This window comes from Nyctereutes procyonoides, unplaced genomic scaffold, assembly GCF_905146905.1.
Source record: "Nyctereutes procyonoides isolate TBG_1078 unplaced genomic scaffold, NYPRO_anot_genome, whole genome shotgun sequence".
Lineage (NCBI taxonomy): Eukaryota > Metazoa > Chordata > Mammalia > Carnivora > Canidae > Nyctereutes > Nyctereutes procyonoides.
Genome location: NW_026575136.1, coordinates 37,254,165 through 37,275,998, shown reverse-complemented (window position 1 = coordinate 37,275,998; position 21,834 = coordinate 37,254,165). Strand labels below are relative to the sequence as shown.

Sequence of the window (21,834 nt, the reverse complement as noted above, 5' to 3'; positions counted from 1 at the left end):
GATGTGGATGCTCACATTCAGTTTTGTAAAACCACGTTTGTCTTATTCCCCGTGCGTGTCCTGGTCCTGGCATCCTGAGGCAGCCATCTATCTGTCAGCCATGTCCTTCCAGCGTCCAGATCACACATGGCACCTAGAAGGCACGCAGAATGCAGTGCCGAACAAATGGCTGCCTGAAAGATGAGCAGCTGCGTTTACAAACTGTCACTGCAAGCACTGTGCCTTGTGCTTGTTACGTAGAAAGATGACAAAGAACCCTGAATGTGGTTTAACTAGAATATGGTAGCAAGGGCTTCCAGGGTAACAGGAGACCGCCTCGGAAAAGGTGAGTCGCACAGGCTGTGACCTCCTCACCTTGGTCCTCTATCAAGCTGCAGAGATCTTGGCAAGCTCACCTCTTTGGTCTCAGATCCCTCAATGATAATAACATGGGAATGATAATGGACCTTGTTCACAGCGCTGCCCGGGCAGGGGGAGGCACACGCTGCACACAGCAGTTTGTCCAGCAGCGCCCAGCAGCGCCCAGACGCCCTCCTACCTGTAGGAGCGCCGGCTCTGATCCTCCCTGTCCTCCAGGAATTGTGGACGTTGACTCTGCAGCTCCAGTTCCTCCTGGGATGACTCCTGGATCAGACGAGTGGTCTAAAATTTAGCAGAAGTATAAAGCAGACTACCTGAATACCTATAAATAAATGCAAAACAACTAACAACTAAGGACATGAATGTTTATAAATGCAGATTCAAAGGAGAAACTTATTTGGTTAGGTTAATAATAAAAGTCTTTCATACCAATTTTATTACTTATTTTCTATTAATTTGCTTTGATACAAAGTTTAACCAAGTATGAAATTGGTCTTTCCTTATTTTTTTATACTTCTTAGTAAGAGATTCCTCACCTGCTCTACTCTTACTGAGAGTGAATCAAAGTCCTACTACCTCACTTGTCAGAAAACCACAGGGAGAGAAAGCATGTTCCCCGCCTCGGGAGAAATAGCATGCCTGTGGGGAGCAGTCCTGTCAGCCCCATCCCTTCCTGACACAGGTATGGCGACCCAGCTGCCCCAGCGGGAGCTGAGTAAAGATCTAGTGCAGGATGTCTGACTCGTCCAGAAAGTACTGATGCTCACAGGACAGAGGGGAGCTGACCCTGAGAACATGCAGAACAGGCCAGGACTGAACAGCAAGAGCCTACCTGTCATGGCAACTTGCTCACCTGACTTCTGCCACGAGCACCCTGGGTGCGTGCACAGCTGTATTCAGAGGCTCTGCAGCGAAGGGCAAGCCACCACCACATGGCATGCTCGCTGCTGCCCAGATTCAGCATCTGAATGACGTGCTTTCTACTCTACGAAAATGTGCTCTGAGGGTCCAGGAGAAGCTACCAACAGTGGCCCTGTTCTCTTTCAATGGTGGCTTGTAAAGAATGAAAACAATTGATTAGAGGCGCCTGGGGGGCTCAGTTAGTTAACACCTTCAACTCAGTTCATGATCCCAGGCTCCTGGGATCGAGCCCCATATCTAGATCCCTATTCAGCAGGGAGCCTGCTTCTCCTTCTCCCTCTACCTGCTGCTCTGCCATCTTGTGCATGCGTGCACGTGCGCGCCTCTAATAAATAAATTTTTTTAAAAAAAGAAGAAAAAAGAACGATTGTCCAATCATTTCCATGTCTATTGAAACTTTCCCAAAAATTGGAAAATCAAAACCAAAACCAAAATTTAGATGTTTCCAACTAGACTGAGTAGAAATTTTAAATCATGTGTTTGAATATTTATTTTTAGTATGTCAGCATTCTTAGTATTTTCATGCTAAGGTTCCACATTTAAGATTCCACCAATAAAACCATTTAGGCCATGTCACTAAAGCAACATAATACCCTTCATATTTATTACATGATGCTTTACTGACTTCCCTGACTTATAACCCAAAGGTAAAATCTTATGTCATGGGACTTAAGTCTTTAAATAAAATATAAATGTTTGAAGGGAAAAGACGTGTATGTGAGCATCTCAGCCTCCCAGATGATGCAATCACCGTGGCCACAAGAAGTCAGCACATCCTTCTACATAAGCAGAATGAGCATGAGTACAGTGACAAGTAAAACAGAATGTGCCAGCCAACGACAAGCGCCCCTCCCATGGACACTCACTACGTTCATAGCATCAGAGCTGGGGACCTGCAGTAGGTTCTGCTGATGGAAGCTGGTGGATAGGGCTTGAGATTCCAGTGTGCTGGAGTCCTGCAGCTGCTGGACGGGTGCAAACGGGGTCGGCTGACTATATGTATCAGTCACGGTAAAGCCTGAAACAAAACAAAAAACATGAGTTTGACAAAAAATACGACAGTCACACCAAAAAAAGACTAAAAAGTTGGCTTTACAGATGAAGATTTCTGCCTTCTGACTTAGAATCAAGGTTAGCTTTTCCCAGCAGGCCCTAAGAACGTGTACCCACACCCCTGTCGCACAGACTCCCAGACGAGCTGGCCATGCACGGCTTCCCCCACCCCTACTTCTATTCAGTCACTGTCTCAGCCACAAACGACATGCAGATGGTCACTATAGGTACTTCCAGACAACCCGAGCCCACCGCAAACAGCACACGCGCATACATACGCACACGCACACATGAGCAATCCAGGCCAAAAGTTATTGGCTGAAATGATCAATTTTAGAAGGGCCTGAAAACAAACACGTAGGCTGCTATAAAATCCAGCCGCCCCCGGAGCAGCTTGCCTCAATGCCCACATGGGACCCGTCACTGACCCTGCGACAAGCCAGCCTGTTCGAAGGACTGCTGTGCTGGCGCCTGCTCCTCAAACTGGTCCATGTGCCCTTGCAGAGCGGGCGGGGCCACGAACCTGTCTGAGATAAAGATGCAGACAGAAGGGGAGTCATCGATTTCCAACACAGTGAGATCTACCACTCTGTCCAAAAGGATATATTAGTGAGTTTTCAAACACTAGCTTCCTTATTTTGAAAAGACAACAGGGTGGCAATTTATATATATATATAATTTATACCTTTATATTTTAATTTATTATTATAAATAATTTACTTACTCATAATAAATTAAATAATATTAAATAATATGACTGATAATGTGTTAAATATATGTCTATATAAAAATAAGTATATAATTTATGTTTTTTATATATGGGGTATACTTAAGGCATTATCTCTGTACTTGGAGAATATCACTTCACAGTTTATAACTTAGACATTTTTCTGTAGGGAAACACACTGAGTACAATTACATTCAAGAACTATTTAAAACCTTGTGGCAACATAGAGGATAAAAAGCACAAAATCCTGCTCACGGACTACACACATTTGGGATTTCCATCACACAAACAGTAAACTGGCCAGCAAATTGTCTGTTAGCAGGCATGTACGAGACAGGGAGCCTGTGCCAGACACAAATCACTACGTCCCCAGGCTCACTGTCTACACTAGAGCCGACGTCTTTCTCCACAAGATTCCATCGATGAGGACAGCAATGGTTGGATCAGGGCCTGACCCCGCTGCAGACAGTGACAAATGGCTCACACACCCACATAGGGCTGTGAATCAGACGTGCGGTGTGTGATGACAGAATGCTACTGACCAGACAGATGTGTACGTACTGAAAACGAAAGCTATTCTCAACATAAGAAAGGAGAAGAGTAGCCTACAAAGAAAGCGTGTGTGGAAGGGTCCTATTTCTGTGATTCTCTATCACAGCAAACCCGCGCAGGCGTACACACATGGCACAAACTGTGCTTTAAAGTCAGAGAGATACCAATACAGACTGGAGTGAGCATAATCAGCTGCAAAACCATATGATTGTTGTAAAAGTTAGAACTTCGGAAATATTTGCCTTCATCTGCTTCCAGAGGTTGATGTGTCAACTGCTGACCAAGTCCCGCATCTTCCGTGCGCACGACCTGCTGGGGCTCCAGGTCTAGCATGGCCTCGGGGTCTGTGGTGCCTGCCGCCGCCGCTTGCTGCAGCTCTTCGCTCTCAACCTCCACCTGCATGTGTGTCGAGACGTGCATGCTCTGATGGTCTACAGCACTGTCATCTATCGAGGAGGCTTGCTGATGCTGCTGGAGCTGCTGGGCAAGCTCGTATCTTCAAAACATCAACGACAATCCACACAGTTAGGTGCTGTCAAAATTTACTCCCAGGAAGTACTGTTGTGCAAGCCGCAATTTATTAGATAACATTTTAAGAAAACTATTTCATTTGAAGCCATGGTGGCAATCCAGTTGAAATTAAATGCTATTAATAACTCTAAAGGAAAATCATGTTCCCTTAACACAGGGGCTTTCACAGATTATAGGGACATGAAAGCAGCAAAGAGAGGATGAAAGACAACACACAGCAGAATATTTAAAATTTAAAAAGAAAATTAAAAAGATATGTTTCAAAGTAAAGCTGTCCTAGTTCAAAATTAAAACTAAAACTCATTCTGCAATGAGTTAAAGTACACAGAAAAAGCACTGAACAAAGTAAGATAGCACCTTTACAGATGGATTTCAATATTATAAACAAATGTGGTGCATAGATTGGGGGCAGAGTCCTATGACCTGCTGTCCCTCACAGTCTGGGGCCACAGACACCATATTTGACCAACGATCTATTGCATGACAGAACCCTGACTAGGAGGCATATATGTGGCTACTCCTAATTTCTGCAAATCATTATTCACATTCATATTGCTGTTACATATATAGTGGATATGTCCAGTACATTTCCATTGAGGTCAACAATTTCCCAAAGTGAAAAATGAACAATAAATTCAGTGAAATGAATCAAAGAACTTTAAAAAAGCAGCTCAATTACCTGATTAATAGGCTGCACAGTACCTGAGACATCAACGGTCTGTTCCCCTCTTGAAGATACCAGGGTCAGACGCAAATACACTACACCATCTGCCTGATTCCAGAATCTTATGCCTACTTAGAATTCCATTCTTAGTTCCAAACAAAATCTTTCTTCATTTTCTAATATCAAAAACGGTCACCCCTCAACTACTGTTACTGAGGAAGGGGAAACAAAAATGTAATAAAAATAGCCGAGTATTAAAACATACATCGTGACACCTTTACTATGATGGTAACTGCAGCAGTGCCAAGATGTTCACTCAGGGCTTCTTCATGACTCCCCAAAGGATGGGAGGAGATTGTCTTGTGTGGTAACTGATAGAAGCTTTTTTCCTATACTTGTACTACTTTCTATACTTTTACCTTTTATACTTATTTTTAATATAAGCATGTATGGTATTTTAGGAATTCCTAACACTTCGAACAAAGGGATGAAACACTGAAGCGCCTCGCTGCTTGCAGGTGGGTTCAAGAACACACAATCTATAGGAGAAGAACACCCAGCAGCGGCCGATGCAACACTTCACCTAATAGAGGTGACCTAGCCAAAAACAGCTGACCTACTTCCCAGAAATTCTACTACTTGGCTGCCAAGTCCATAAACTAGGCCTTCAGCGTGGACTCCCACACTACCATGGCGAGTGCACGGGCTTAAAAAGCCCTGAATTCCTGATAGAGACAAAGTATTACTCACATGCCAATGGGCCAGGTCATGTCCCAGGTCAACCCCTCTCAGCATGTACTGCTCTTAGGCACCTAGTATAGCAATCAGGGAGCACAATACCCCAAACCTCTAGGCACCAGGAATTCCCCAGTACAAATGCTTGTGAAGCCATCATTTCCTCCATAAAATGCAGGAAAGTATAAACTGGATATAAAACTGGCAAGAGTCCCCCACAGTGACACCACCAATATCATACTCCAGCAGTTCCACTTCTCAGTGCACGAATCAATTATGCCAAGATCAAAGAAGACAATTTTCTGTCCTAAGTGCTTAGACATCTAGAGGGATAATACCAAACAACTATTTCTCACAGTTAGCTTATTCTACCATTTGGGGTTTGGTTTTGTTGGTAATATCAGGCAGAGATATCTGGGTTAAAATACTGCCTGGAAGTAAATTTTCTGGACCAGAAGGTTTAATATTCTCTTATGGCAGACCTAGTGACTCTTAGTTTCAAAGTTACCTTATCTAGGCTTTCCATTACAATACAGACTCCTGTGGCATCACAGAAACACCCATGAACAAGCTCCAGATACAGCCAGTGTCTATAAGGGCTTCTCAGCTCACCTTTATTTAGAGATGAGATGGGCCTTCTAATCAAGTAAAAATGTAACTTAATTTTAACGATGGATTTATGTGATAGCTAAAACATATGTTCCTAGTTAACAACACAGAATGATCATTCAGATATGAATGATTGCCTAGAAATCCCAAGGTTGACTAACTAGGATTTTCCTTTTGGCAGTCTTCATGACCTAATTATCCCAGCCATGGTTTATTTAGTGTTTCAGTTACTACTACCTGTTTTAAGAGAACTTAAAAAGCATCTAGCTCAATATAGACTACTTCAATATTATATTAAAAATAAAAGCATTAATGTTCTAGTCTGCAGCTCTTAACAGATTCTTAGACAATGACATGAAAGTTTCCTGAGCCCATACTCCTCAAGCTAGATGGAATAATACAGGAATTAAAGACAATTATTTCTTAAAAACACTGTCTACCACCATCTGGGAATTACAGATTACTAAAAAGTGACCATCAGAATTATACCTACCTATGGGTTTTCATGTGCTTTTTGCAATTTAATGAGGTCTTAAATGTTTTCTGGCAATAGGGACACATATAGGGACGAAGGTCATTATGGATACCCATATGTCGCCGTAAGCTACCACCAGTAGTGAAAGCTCCATTACATATCAGACACTTGAAAGATTTTAGTCCCGTGTGCGTTCGGACGTGTGCTTTGAGCACTCCTGCAGAAACAAAGCCTCTTCCACACTGAGAACATTTAAAAGGCTTTTCACCTGTATGTGATCTAAAAAGAATAAAAATTTTCATGAATAAGCTTCTTACAACTTTATAATGCTTTATACTCTATTGTGCACTAGTACATTCTTTCACTTGGACACCACTTTCTAAAGCTAAGCAGTGAGTAACACCCGAGATTCAGAGAGCTCGAGTGACTTGCCTGAAGCCACACAGGGAGGGGGCACATAGGGGAGACAAAGCTGTATCGCAAGCCTGCCCCTAAGTTCTAAGCAGTTTCATGACATTTCACCATCTCTCGGGACCGAGTTTCTGCTTTCTTTCCACTGTTGCTAGCACGCAGCATTCAACTTAATGCTGATGAACACAACTGAAACACTGCTAAAGTAATTGTAATGCAACAAACCAAGTACTTTTCTGACACGTCCTAGAAACTGCAAACACTGAAATATAAGAGGGGTGTACGTAAAACTCAGTGACAATTTCTGGGTAAAATATTATAATCATGACACTAAAGAATGAAAACATCAGTCACCAATAAATACTTTGGGGTCAAATGCGATATTTTAAATACCAAAAGCTGACACTACCATCGTTAAAATTTCTACAAGTCACCAGCTCACTAAGTCACTGTATTTGCTCTACATTCCCATTTCTGAATCTGTTACCTTACCTGATGTGTTGTTTAAGGTGGCAAGATTTTTTATATGCACGATGACAGTAAAAACACTTGTACGGTCTATCTGCTTCGTTTACAAAATTATTATTAAAATAACTTTGAAAAAACTGGTTTCTTGGAATAGGCTGGATAAGACCTACAAACCAAAAGAAAATCAGGAATAATTCACTGTTAATGCTACTAAAAAAGTTAAATGTCAAAAAGCAACTGCTTTCCCCGGAAGATGAAGGTTTTGAGGAGTTACAGTCTAGATTGCAGTGTTGCTGCTAAGTGCTATCTTAACTGTGTTAGGTATTGGCTATTTTTTAAAAGCCCATGGGGAAACACAGTTAATATAAGACAGATATTTTCCAACACAAGGAGTATCTGTATGCTGCAGTTACTTCCTTTGGTCTTAGAGCCAATTTTTAATGGATTCCTACATTTACTGGCATGGAATCTAAATAAACTATATCCAAAATGTAGGTTCATCAGGATAGTAAATCCTTTATTTGTTCAGTATACTGTTCCCTAAGCACCATAATAAACTCAAACCACAAATGGTCCTAACATGATCTTTTGTCCTAAAAATGAGTCAGCTTTCCCATAGCCATTTTTATTAAAGGATTATCTGTGAACGGCAAAAGTACTAAGTATTAGTATTTAATAGTATTTAAGTATTTCGGGTTTTACATACTTTCAATAAAGGAAGAATCCCCTTAGGTTGCCTATGTAATAAACATGTCTTGATCAAGCTATTGGATTCAAAACGCAACTCAGGACAAATGTCCACCTGAGCCATTTGAATTACTTCACATTTACCTGGAGCATTAAGAGGAAGACTTCACCATCAGCTCCCTGACAGCATGCTGCCTGCCGGGATCCAGGCCCACTCCCAACCTCCCTGCTCACTCACTCCCTGTGCCCTTACTCCCAGCGAGGATTCTTAGAGGCCCTCTTAGCATGCTACCGGCTCTCCCTGATAGCCCAGGCTACAGCTCAATTCTTTGCCCCAAAACCTCCTTCTCCCTCAATTCTCCTGTTGTATGTGAAAACAACCCTCCTCCCAGTCATACGGGGCCCGGTGTTCCAGATCTTTCCCCGTCTCATTAAGTAATTTGCCAGTCGAACTTCTCCAGTGCCTCGTACACCTGTTTCCCCATCTCTATTCCCACGGCCAATGATCTCAAACAGTGGAGAGCAAAGTCACACAGCTGGAGAGGCCTCAGTAGCTCCACAAAGTCACCCCCATATCAGACTGAAGTTAACAGACCCACATTTCCTGACACTTGCATCAGAAGCCCATTTGGTTTTCAACGAGAACTCAGAGCCCTCTCCCTTGGGATCTGTGTTCGATCCACACAACACAAACACTAAAATTGCCACTTTCCCCATTTCATAAGTGTCCTGGAGCAGTAGGGCTGAATCAACGCTATTCAGAAATGTCCTCTCTCCAGCAGCCCCAACGCCATCCTATGCTGCCCAGCTCCTTCCTAGTGACTCCGCTCCCACTCAAAACAAGCAGCTTGAGTCACCCTTCCCAGAACCCACATACTGAATCTGACAGAGACAAACACCACGATGATGCCAGCCCCCAAATCACTGTTCTGCTCAACCTTCAACTTACTTATGAACTAAGCCATGTGCTCACACGCCTTCAATGGCTCACAACCACAACTGCTCAGCATGGCATCTGATACCCACTGGCTCTCCATCTCCACCTACCCACCGACCTTTCATCTCCTCCCTATCCCTGTGCTCCTGCTATGTTCTGAACAACCCCAGCATCTGTCGCTGCTCCTTCTCCTGTCCCTTTTCCCCACTCCACTGGCTATAACTTGAGCACGGGATGTGCCTTGAGCCTACAACGCCCGCCAAGGAGGACAGATAATGCGACCAAATAAATAAATGCTCCTACCCTCAGCGTCTAGAAAATTAGGGACTGACGGAAAGCAACACACACAAATCCAGTAGTTATGATCACTGGTCATCTACTGTGTTTAAGGAACTATGTTAAGTTGTAGGAAGAGAACAGAAAGCTAATGTGAGTATTCTCCAAAATGGCAACCAAAGAGAGTGACATCCCAGTCACTACTCGGCTTAAGAAGCTGTGATGTTCACAAGAGGTCTCATTGGTAAAGCACAATGGCAACTCTCAGGCACAATTATTTGGAATTTTATGCAAATAGGCTCAATAACTACTACCTAAAAGTACCACTGAATTAAAATTATAAAGTCCAAATAAATAATATCTGATAATCCATTTTCTTGCTCTTGATCTTATTGGAATGCATGGTTTCTAAGAAAAACACCAATAAAAAAATTTTAAAGCTCTAAAATGAACTGTACAAATATGTACATTCGAGATTAATTTTATGTGCTTTATTAGATAATATATACATTAAAAAGCAACAAGAAAAATATGGGAAAATGAAAATAATTTTTAGCAACTAGTTATACAAATTACATAAATTTATGGAAATAGGTAAATTAAATGGAATTCAGAGAGTAATTTTGAAAAAGTCAAAGTCCTCCAGTGGTTGTCTTATACCTATTTTATTGGGGAAAAAGTAAGACACTTCACAAATAAGAAAACAAACTATTTCTTTTGCCATTTCGCCTACCAAAAAAGAATATGCCAGTTAATGAAGTTAGAATTTGAGGTGTGTAGAAATGCGAAGCTCACTAGATGGCACGGCTGTGTGGTTCAGCAGGAGCTGTCAGGCCTGTACCTGCACTTGCTCCATTAGACAGATGAGCCCGCGTGGCTGGCCCACAACATCCAGCCTTCACTGAGCAGCCACCAGATGCCAGAATCTGACCGAGAGCCTTCACACTGGCTCTCTGCACCGGGCCTCAGGGCTCCCAGCCTTTCTGAGGCCCACTCTGGGTGTTACGCCCACTCTGGCACAGGGTCCCCCTCCAGCACCTGCCTCTGCAGCAACACCCCCAAGCTCCCATTGTTCCCCACACAACTCTTTCTCCCATGGCTCCTGGAATCTACATTCTCCGTCATAAACAGCAACTTCACAGAATGTCTAGTTCATCATTTCCTTTCCGTAACAGTGAGTCTAACGGTCAACAGCAAGTCCCTTGAAGCTGGCACTGTCACTCCTAGTGATTGCTTCTCTGCGTTGAAGAGCACTAGTCCGGCACCCTGGCCTGGCTTGCGCCTCCCACCCTGGCATCACTTCCTTCCCAATCCTGCTTGCAACTCCATTAGCTGGGTCCCTTCTTCCAACCCCTTGCCAACCCACTCGCATACAGCCTACAAGTCCTCTGGCCCCTTCTCAAATAATTAGGAAGCTCCTAAAAAAAGAAACAAAAGAACCTGCTCTCAGAGATAACCATAAATAACAGTTGTATATATTCTAACAAAAGAGTTTGTTATAAATACAAGCAGGATCCAGGTCCTAGTTATACCTCATAAATACATTTACCATCCTTCTAAGTCAGTACACAGGACATTATCCCCATCATCCTTCAGATGTCTGCAAGGAATTTCACTAGACCAAGATATCCAGTTCACTGCACACACTTTTGATAAATATTTCTAGTGCTTCTAACTGTCCACTGCCACAACACTGCAATAAACAAACCAGTTTACACAACCATTTACCTTAGTGATTCCCACCCTCCCCCAACCTGTGGAATTATAAGCTCAAGGGTGGTGTCCAGGCATAAGTATTAGAAATAGATCCCTAAATGATTCTGAGCCCTTTGCAAGTTGGGGGGGGGGGGAGGTTGCCCTCGTTTGAGCTAATTAAGGCACTAAAATAACAGGACTCATTTTTTCAGTTATTTTTTCACTTCTAGTAATTTTACAAATACAAAGTTCTGCTACAAAGTTAGCCTACCTATAAGGTTTCAATCTTTGAAGAAACAAATTAAGGGTGAATTAAACATACATAAATGTCCTATGGTCTTAGTAATATTATGTCATCTCTACTAGATCATTAGTCCATATATATATATATAAATATAATATATATATAAATATATTATATATATATAAATAAGACATGTTAAGGAAACTACTATTCTCAAAGAAAGGCACAGAACAAATTCTGGTTGATTAATTTTGTGTCTTAAAAACAAACTGGAAATGTCCTTAAAACTTCCAAAATTCCAGGGCGCCTGGGTGGCTCAGTCATTTACCTCTGTTGGTTTCAGCTCAAGTTATGATCCTCAGACCTGTATCAGGCTCTGCCCTCAGCATGCAATCTGTTTGGGATTCTTTCCCCCTAACCCTCTGCCCCTCCCCTCCTCTCTAAATTAATTAATTGATTGATTAATTGACTGATTGAAAAAATCTTCTAAATTCCTTCTATTATAAAAGAAGAGAAAGCTTTATCTTGTTACAGTGTTTATCTCGTTACTTAAAATACACTTAAGTCTTAGAACTTTCACATATTATAAATAGTAAGAAAATGCAAATACAGTAAAATAACAAAATGATGACAAACATAACACACATTATATGTCCTAACACATAAAATAAATTCAATATGTGAGGTTAGACAAATGTGTTTAACAAAAGATAAATGCTCTAATACCGATTTAGTTAAAACACAAATATAAACTTGGAAAATCAATCATTACAGCCCTGAGGTTTAAAATAATAATCAAAGCCTGACTCACCTGCAGAGAGAAGATACTTTAAATATTTATGCTACACAAAATGAAAAACTAGTGATACTATACTCATACACACAGAGACAAGTAGTCATACATATGAGAAAACAGTGACTTCTTTATATCCGTCTCCAGTTTGAACACTGAGAACTACAGATCAGAATCTCTTTCCCCCCAGTTTTATTGAGAAATAACTGGCACACATCACTGTAGAAGTTTAAGGTCTGACATCTACTGTGACATGGTTACCACAGCTCAGCAAACATTCATCCTCTCATAAAAGATACAATTCAAGGAAAAGAGAGAAGAAAAACAGAAAAAGCATCTCCTTGCAATGAGCACTCTCAGGATGTACTACCTTCCCAAGTTTCCTGTACATCACATGCTGTGTCACCATAGCACACATCCCATCCCTGGCGCTTATTTATCTTACAGCTGGAAGTTTGCATCTTTTGACCCCCTGCCTCCAATCCCTCCACTTCCTCCCCTCCTCTGGTAACCACAAGTTTCACCCCTTGTTCTAAGTGTCTCTTTTTGTTTTTTTCTTCTTTTTAGAGTCTACATATAAGTGACATCATACATATTTGTCTTTCTCTGACTGGTTGCTCTTAGCAAAATGCCTTCAAGGTTCATCCGTGTTGCTGCAAATGGTAGGATTTCCTCATTTTTTTAATGGATGAATAGTATTCCAAAATTTCTTTACCCATTCATCCATCAATGAGATTGTTTCCATCTCTTAGCTATTGTAAATAATTCAGCTGTGAACATAGGGGTGTTTCCTTTGGATATATTCCTACAAGGAGAATTGCTACATCATATGGTAGTTCTATCTTTAATTTTCTGAGAATCCTCTATACTTTTTTTCCATTGTGGTTATGTCTATTAACAATTCCACCAACAGTACACAAACTTTCCCTTTTCTCCACATGCATGTCAACATGTCATCTCTTGTCTTTTTGATAATGGCCATTCCAACAGAAATGAGGTGATGGTATCTCACTGTGGTTCTAATTTGCATTCCCTAATGACTAGTGATGGTGACCATCTTTTCATGTACCTTTTGGCCTTCTGACAATCTTCTTTGGAGAAAACTCTACAGGTCCTTTAGTCATTTTTTTAAAATTTTTAATTAATTAATTGTTGCCATTGAGTTACAGGAGTTTTAAAATATATTTTGGATATTAACATTTTATCAGATATACTGATTACAGACGTTTTCTCCCATTCCATAGTCTGTCTTTTCACTTTATTGATGGTTTCTGTTGCTGTGCACAAACTTTTTAGTTTGATAGAGTCCTACTTACTTTTTATTTTGTTGCTGTGTTTTAGGTATCATATACAAAACATCATGATCGTGACCTATATCAAGAAGCTTTGTCATTGTTTTCTTCTAGAACTTTTATAGTTTCAAGACTTACATTTAAGTCTAAGGGGTGTGAGATAAGGGTCTAGTTTCATTCTTCTCATGTGAATATCCAGTTATCCCAGCACCATTATTGAAGAGACTATCTTTTCTCCATTGAATGTTCTTGGCTCTCTTGTCAAATATTAGTTAACCATATATGCTTGGGTTTATGTTTGGGCTCTCCATTTTATTCCATTGGTCTATTTGTTTTATGCTAATAACACACTGCATCAATGTGTACAGCTTTACAGCAGTATGTTGAAACCAGGAAGCATGACATAACCTGCTTTCTTCTTCTTTCTCATGACTTTTTGTGGCTATTTAAGTTCTTAATGATTCCATATCAATTCTAGGAATTTTTTTCTACTTCTATAAAAAACATCATTGGAATTCTGATAGGACTGCACTGAATCCACAGATGGCTTTGGCACTATGACATTTTAACAATGTTAATTCTTCTAGTCCATGAACATGGGATACTTTTCCATTTATTTGTATCTTCTTCAACTTCTTACATTAGTGCCTTTTAGTTTTCAGGTAGAGATTTTTTTCCTCCGTAGCTATATTTATTCCTGAGTATTTTACTGTTTTGGATGCTACTCCTCTAGCTGGGACTTCCAGCACTATCTTGAATAGGAGTGGTGAGAATGGGTACCCTTGTCTTGTTTTGATCTTAGAGGAAAAGCCTTTTATTTACCCTTTTACCATCAAGTATATTGTTAACGGTAGTCTTATCATATACGGCTTTTATTATGTTGAGACATGTTCCTTCTATGCCTATTTTGTTAACATTTGTTATCATGAAGAGATGTCGAATTTTGTCAGATGTTTTCTATTGGGATCCTAAGATTCTTTTTGTTTCATTCTGTTTATGTAATGTATCACTTGATTGAATTGTGTATGTTAAACCATCCTTGCATCCCTGTGATAAATTCCACCTAATTATGGTGAATCTTCCTTTTAATGTGCTGAATTTGGTTTCGCACTATTTTATTGAGAATTTTTGCATTTAAGTTCATCAGGGATATTGGCCTGTAGTTTTCTTTTCTAGTAGTGTCCTTTTCTGGTTTTGGTATGATGACAATGACTTTGGGAATGTTCCTTCGTCTGAATTTTCTGGAAGAGTTTAAGAAAGAACATTGATGTTATTAATTGTTCTTTAATGTTTGGTAAAATTCACCAGTGAAGTCATCTGATCCTGGGCTTTTCTATGTTAACAGACTTGATTATTATGAATTTGCTAAGATGTTTTGTTGTGGCCTAACATATAATATATCCTAGAAAATGTATGATGTGTACTTGAGAAGAATGTGTGTTCTGTTGTTGTTGGTTAGAATGTCCTGCATATGCCTGTGAGTTCCAGCTGGTTTATAGTGTTGGTCAAATCTGCTGTTTCCTTACTGATTCTCCATCTGAATAATCTGTCCATTGTTGAGAGTGGAGTATTAGATTCCTCAATGATTACTGTATTACTATTTCTCCTTTTAGCTGTCCTTTTCTGCTTTATATATTTAGGTAGTATTTCCATGTTGAATGCACAGATATTTACAATTGTTGTATCTTCTGGATATATTGATCTGTTTATCATTATATAAGGACCTCCTTTATCTTTTTTTTTTTTTTTTTACAATTTCTACTTTCAACTCTATTTTGTCTAAAAAATAAAAATAAAGAATTAACTAAGTCTATTTGGTCTGATGCAAGTATAACTATCCCTGCCTTTTTTGGTTACCATTTGCTTGAAATGTTTTTTTCCATCCTTTACTCTCAGACTATGTGTATTTTTTCAAAGCTAACACGAGTCTCTTGTGGGCAGCATTATCACTGGATCCGTTTTGCTATCCTTTCAGCCATTCTATGCCCTTTAATTTGAGGATTTAATCCATTTACACTTAATTACTGATAGGTAAGAACTCACTAACGCCATTTTGTTAATTGTTTTCTGGATCCTATGTTCTTTGTTTCCTATTTTGCTGTCCATTTTGTGCTTTAATACCTTTTGGTAACAGTATGTTTTAATTTCTTTATCATGCTCTTTTGTGTAATTCCTATAGGATTTTCCCTTGTGGTTACCATGGGGCTTACACAGACTATCTTAAACTTATAATACCCCATTTTAAATGTATAATAACTCCAACAGAATTCACAAATTTTATATTTTAACTTCTCCTCCCCCCTCACATTTTAGGTTATTGCCACAATTGATGAGTTTTTTATACTATGTAACAAAAGATTACAGTAACTACTTATGGTTATTTTTACTCTCTTCTCTTTTTTTAAACTTTTTTTTTTTAACTTTTAAACAAGAGTTGTAATTAAGTATGCACAAGTATTAGCATATTGCAGAATCTAACTATGACTGCATGTTTATCATTACCAATGAGATTTACGTTACTTTTTTATGTTTTTATGATGCTAATTATTGTTCTTTTACTTCCACTCAAAGAAATCCCTTCAGTATTTCTTATAAGGTCTGGTGGTAATGAACTCTCTCAGCTTTTTATGATGGTAATAATGAACTCCCCCTGATTATTATGATCACCTTGACTCTAATACCTCCCCAGTCTACACATTATTGTACTTAAAATTTAGCTCTTAAATTAGAAGAAAAAACATTTAGAGTATAAGACAGCATGTCTAGTGAAATATAATCCCTAACATATAATAAACTTAATATTCAAGTTTAGTAAAAATTGCTGGTACTTGATAACCATGATACAAAGGCTACTTGAAAATCATGGTGTGCTCTTCCACACTTCTGTGCCTGGGCATGCAGTGGTAATGGGTATGCAGAGGAAGTGAATTTTATTGAACACAGCCTGGGTCTAGAAGTCAGAAGATCCAGATTCTAGTTCTACCGTGAATACAAAACTTGTTATATAGCCTCAAAGCAACACTATAACTTCTTCTAGAGCCTAGTTTTTACATCTATACAAATGAGGAATGTGGAAAAGTTTTGGAATGACTCTTTTTAAGTTCCTATACAGCTCTAAAAGTTTTTATGAACATATGGTACTATACCACTAACAGTACTTCCTTAATATACAGACTAAAAGACTCAGTACAGTTGTATTAATGCATTCTAATACCTTCCTAAGTGACAGTGTTAGTCTAAAAGACATACTGTGTTTTAGGTAACTAGTCTGAACTAGAACAGCTCATCTCCCAATGAAGTCAAATAATTGTAACTAATCTATACTAAAACCCTGTCATGTTTTATCAAAATCTGTCCCCTAAAAAAAAAAAAAAAAATCTGTCCCCTAAAAATCTGTCCCCATTACTGAAGTCATGTCTTTTCTATAAAGCCCCAAGGAGTTCAGAGTCTAAAAGAGACAGACACAAACATAAATAATAATGAAGTTAAGCATAAAAATAACTATTTACAATATTTTATGTTTTACAATATGAAGCCATCTCTACAACTCATTTCCCTCATGTGTCTCATTCAGCCTAGACCAAAGGAGAATTCTGCTTCCACTAATATGGTCCAAGTTTGGTTTCCTAGACATCTGTGAAACCAACAAGTAAAATGTACCCCATTTTAATCTTGGAAAAAACTTACAGTATCAGGATTGTAGTATAACTCAACTAAGGCTTTACAAACTTAAAGTCAAGAAACGAACACCTGGGTGGGTCTGTGGTTGAGCGTTTGCCTTCAGCTCAGGTTGTGATCCCAGGGTCCTGTGATGGAGTCCTGCATCAGGCTCCCTGCAAGAAGCCTGCTTCTCCCTCTGCCTATGTCTCTGTCTGTCTCTGTGTGTCTCCCATGAATAAATGAATAAAATCTTTAAAAAAAAAAAAAAAAAAGAAACAAACCCACAGATATTTAACCTGATTCACGGCAACCTAAAAAAACTGGGAATTTGAGAGGAACTCTCAAGAATGAAGAATAATTCTAGGGCCACTAAATAAATGTTAAATCTGTCCTGACTTTCAGAGATTTTTCTGCATTTCAAGAATGGCACAAACCATTGAGAACCTAAAGATTATAGTAAAGATTAAATACACATTAAGTGAAATTGGTTTGTTGCTTTGCTTTGTGAGCTACCAAAAGTGGACAAGGACATCAAAGTATTCTCACTTCCCATGGGAGCTTTGATCAGTTTCTAGACTTTGAACTATTAATACTCTAAGAATCACAGTTCCTCAGAAGCCCAGAAGAACTCAGACACAAAATCATTAGAAAATGATACTTTGGGGAGGATGACCTTTTACTTGTTGCCTGTTTTGGGGTTTTCCATTTTTTCTACAGCCAATTATGATAAGCATGTTATTCTAGGAAAGATCTATTTCATCTAAATTTTCAAATATGCTAGCTTTTTGAACTATACCTAACATATTTAGCTATGTTCTATTGTGCTTTCACTGAACTATAATCAAAGATGTGTCCTATACAATACCTACTTCTGAAAATTTAAAGTTTTTCTATATCCTAGGATTTGATCAACTTTGTTTCATGCATATTTAAAAGACTATGTATTATAGAGTAAAGATTCTAGAAAGCTAACCCCTTGTTATATGTATACTTCAAATTTTCTTTAGTTTCACTATTTAGTTAAAACGATCTAATTGAGTATCTTACACTATACGATTAGAATTTGAATAGTTCTCTTTTCTTCTAATTTTTCTTGCTTTATATATTTGATGCTATGCTCCTAAAGATTCATGATTGTAGCAGATTATAATTTATATTAATCTAAAATATCTCCTTTATACCATTTAACCTTTATTTATATTAAATTATACTTTCATGTTAATTTTGTTCACAGACTGGATTATCTTGCCTAAGATAATGAAATACAGAAACTGCATGAAAATATAAGTTTTAGTACAGAATTTAATGAAGTTTCTTTAATTTCGTTTAGCACTTACAAAAATCATTTTTCTGAAGATTCTTATAAGCAGTGTTTTCTTTTTAGTTAGTTAACAAAATCCTACTTTACCTTGATTACAATAACACTGACTCTAAAAAAAAAAAGGCCTTAAAAGCTGGCAGGTTTTTTTTTTTTCAGTTCAAATATTAAAGCAGTCATGTAATAATCTGTTACACACTACATAGGGATTTTAAGATAAAAATAACAAAGGACACTGCATATTTCACATAAAGAACACCTGTCCACTTTGACAGTTCTATTGAGGAAGAAATTTTTCTTCAACGAGAACTTACATACATCTTCACTTCTGCACAGCATTTCTACTATAGCGGTAGTTTATACAGAACTAGGATTTTCATTTTGACTGTGGAGCGTACTAGGCCATAAAGCAAAAATGCTGAACAAAAACTATATTAATACCATGCTAAAAACTATGTGGACCGTAGTATTTGTATAATCTTTCCAAAGTACAAAGGAGAAGAGAATCTTACCTACGTCAGTTATGAGAATCGGCTCTTGCAAAGGAATATCAGGGACTGGAACGCTGGTCTTGCCGACTCGAACCTTTGCAGGTTTACGCTGGTGCCTCATCTTTCTTAACTCCGTGTGTTTAAAGTGAGAAGCAATGTGAGTCTTCCTATGGCCTGAGGTTCGAAACCTTTTGTCACAGTGAGGACAAGCAAAAGGTCTGACCCCTAAAAAAAAAATGAAAGTAGACTGTATAACTATTTCAAGAAAATACATCGCAACAATTAATGCCAACATAAAATTCTAGTATTTTAATACTGATTTGACTATTCATCATTTCATGCTTATAATCTCAAGGATATTATAAATCAGAGTTATTTTTCCCTTATTTGCACACAGTGAATATTTAGATGCTAAGGCATGTAATAAGAGCATTTTAAGTAAAAAAGAACACCTGTTAGCTTTGCAGTGTAAAATACTTAAACCTTAAAACATTCAAATATTCAGTCCCTAAGAATAGTAAAGTGTGTGACTCCTCTCTCTCAAACCATCATCTGTAAACTGAAATTACAGCACCTACTCTAGGCTGCTTTTCCAGGACCGTACACACTCATGTCTAAATAGCACTTTAGCAGCTCTGAAGTGCTGAAGACAGACTTCACTTATAATTTTATTGGTAAATGAAACTAGAAATTCCACAGAAGGACATAGTGCAAAATTGACTAATTTCAGTGTTTTCAAATCTTCATCCACATGGTCAGCTTAGCCCAGGAACCCCAGGTGAGTGAGTAGTAGAAGTCAATGCTAATGGGGATGGTATATCTTGGCGGGGGGGGGGGGGGGGGTGGTAGGGAGAAAAGGATAGAAATGTTGAAAATCCATAGTTGGGTGGGCTGCACAATTTCTGAATAAAGTGAATTCTGAATTCACTTTGAAAGGGTAAATTTTGGGGTACCTGGGTGGCTCAGTGGTTGAGCGTCTGCGTTTGGCTCAGAGCGTGATCCCAGGGTCTTAGGATCAAGCCCGCATTGGGTCCCCACAGGGAGCCTGCTTCTCTCTCTGCCTATGTCTCTGCCTCTCTCTCTCTCATGAATAAATTAAGTTTTTTTTAAAAAAGTAAATTTTATGATCTGTGAGTTATATATATCTCAATAAAACTATTACAAAAAAAATTACTGCCTAAATATGAACATTTTCATGCCTTAATACTGATTACAAAATATCCAAAAGGTAGAGCAAGAGTCAGGTTTTCCCTCACTGCCCAAGGCCTCAGCACAAACGCCCCACGGAGGCGTCTCTTCCACAGAAAGGCCCATCCCCTCTACACACAAACGTGTTTGCCCATAACACCCCTCCCTCGGCTCAGCCCCATAGGTTCATCCCTCAGTGGTACTGTTTAATGCTTCCCCCATTAAGCCATCAGCTCCCTGAGAATCCAGGTCACATCAGCTTTCTTTACCAGTTACACCGAGAGCCTAGCCTAGAGAAGGGAATCATTAAGTACGTACTAAAGAAAAACAAGCCCTGGAAGTGCTGGACTACTCTCCGCAGATTGCCATGACCTAGTATCCCCGGAGCACCCCTGTAGCACCTGTGTGCAGGCGGATGTGCACTTTGAGGCTCCCCGAGGTGGAAAAGCTCTTCAGGCAGTACTGGCACTTGAACGCCTTGATGCCCGTGTGCGTTTTGATGTGAGCGGTCAGGGTGCTCTTCACAGCAAAGGCCCGGAAACACTGTGGACACTTGAAGGGCTTCTCGTGGGTGTGAATGCGGATGTGGCGCACCAGGTCACTCGGCTTCCGGAACTCCTTGGTGCAGTAAGGACATACATGCCATCGAACACCGTTCTCCTCACGGATTGAACCTGCGGCCAAATGAAACACAGCTATTATACCAAATATTGAGGCACTTTAATGTCTTTCTAGGGTTAGATTAAAACAGCACACATACTTATAAAAAGCTATCTACTTTTTGCCACAGCAGAAGATATATGATCAGTTATGAAAACGTTGAAATTCTCAGAATCACTGAAATTACTGAAGACTATGGTTCAATCTGACAGAAAATCTGAACAGTCACATGAGAACACAAATCACAGCCTGTGGGAAGTAAAAGAGTGCTAACTGGATAGGTGAAATGAAGTCAAAAGTACAATAACTACCTAACAGTCTTATGACAAATCAGAAAAGCAAGGTATAAAAGGTGGGATAACTATAGTTAGCTAAACTTGGGAAATCCCTACCCCATCAGTTTTTTTCTAGGCAAAAATGAAAACCTTATTTAATTACCTAAAATGACATAATATAAAACTGTCACCAGGTTCGAATTATTTCTGGGAATGGACTGGCCAGAAAGTACAGACTGGCAGCCTGTAGATGTCTCCAAATGTGGCTTGTGTAGGTTTTGTTTGGACCACACACTGTTACAAAAAAAAGTTAAACACAGATTTTTGACCCTTTGACAAATGGAAAGATCTGGAAAACCAGATCTGCATTCCCACATGGCAACTTTCCCTGGTCTCAGAAATTGCTTTTCTCTTCCAACATATTAATAAATTTGAAAAGAAGCATATATTATAATCATCTTTAAGATGAAAAAGCAATTACTAAAATTTAATATCTACTCTTAATTTTTAAAAAATTATCGAAAAAGAGGAAGAGCTGAATAAACATATCTCAACACAACCTCTGACATAATAGGAAAATACTAAAAACAATCCTATTACAGTCAGGAAAAAAAAAAATCCACTGTCACTGTCATGAATTTATTGTGTTCCAGTGATACAAGCCAACAAAATTAGATAAGATACAGAAATACACAGTATAAACTATAAAGGAAAACGTAAAATCATTATTTACAAATGATATGATTATATGCCTTAAAAGAAAACTAAAACTAAGAAAGAGGACCACATTTTAATACATGGAAATCAACATC

General features: G+C 39.0%; 1 protein-coding gene across 6 annotated transcripts in view; it reads right to left on the bottom strand.

Annotated features, from left to right (window-relative positions):
• The window catches only part of LOC129495505 (zinc finger protein 236), a 108,066-nt gene that overhangs the window by 37,410 nt on the left and 48,822 nt on the right, over positions 1-21,834 (bottom strand). For all 6 annotated transcript variants that reach the window (XM_055303075.1, XM_055303077.1, XM_055303079.1 and 3 more), the window contains 8 exons: positions 20,489-20,761; positions 18,921-19,124; positions 7,531-7,672; positions 6,646-6,906; positions 3,856-4,109; positions 2,763-2,861; positions 2,148-2,299; positions 539-642 (listed from right to left, as the gene is read on the bottom strand). In XM_055303075.1, the coding sequence (XP_055159050.1) occupies positions 539-642; positions 2,148-2,299; positions 2,763-2,861; positions 3,856-4,109; positions 6,646-6,906; positions 7,531-7,672; positions 18,921-19,124; positions 20,489-20,761 (1,489 nt within the window). The remainder of the gene's footprint in view (positions 1-538; positions 643-2,147; positions 2,300-2,762; positions 2,862-3,855; positions 4,110-6,645; positions 6,907-7,530; positions 7,673-18,920; positions 19,125-20,488; positions 20,762-21,834) is intronic.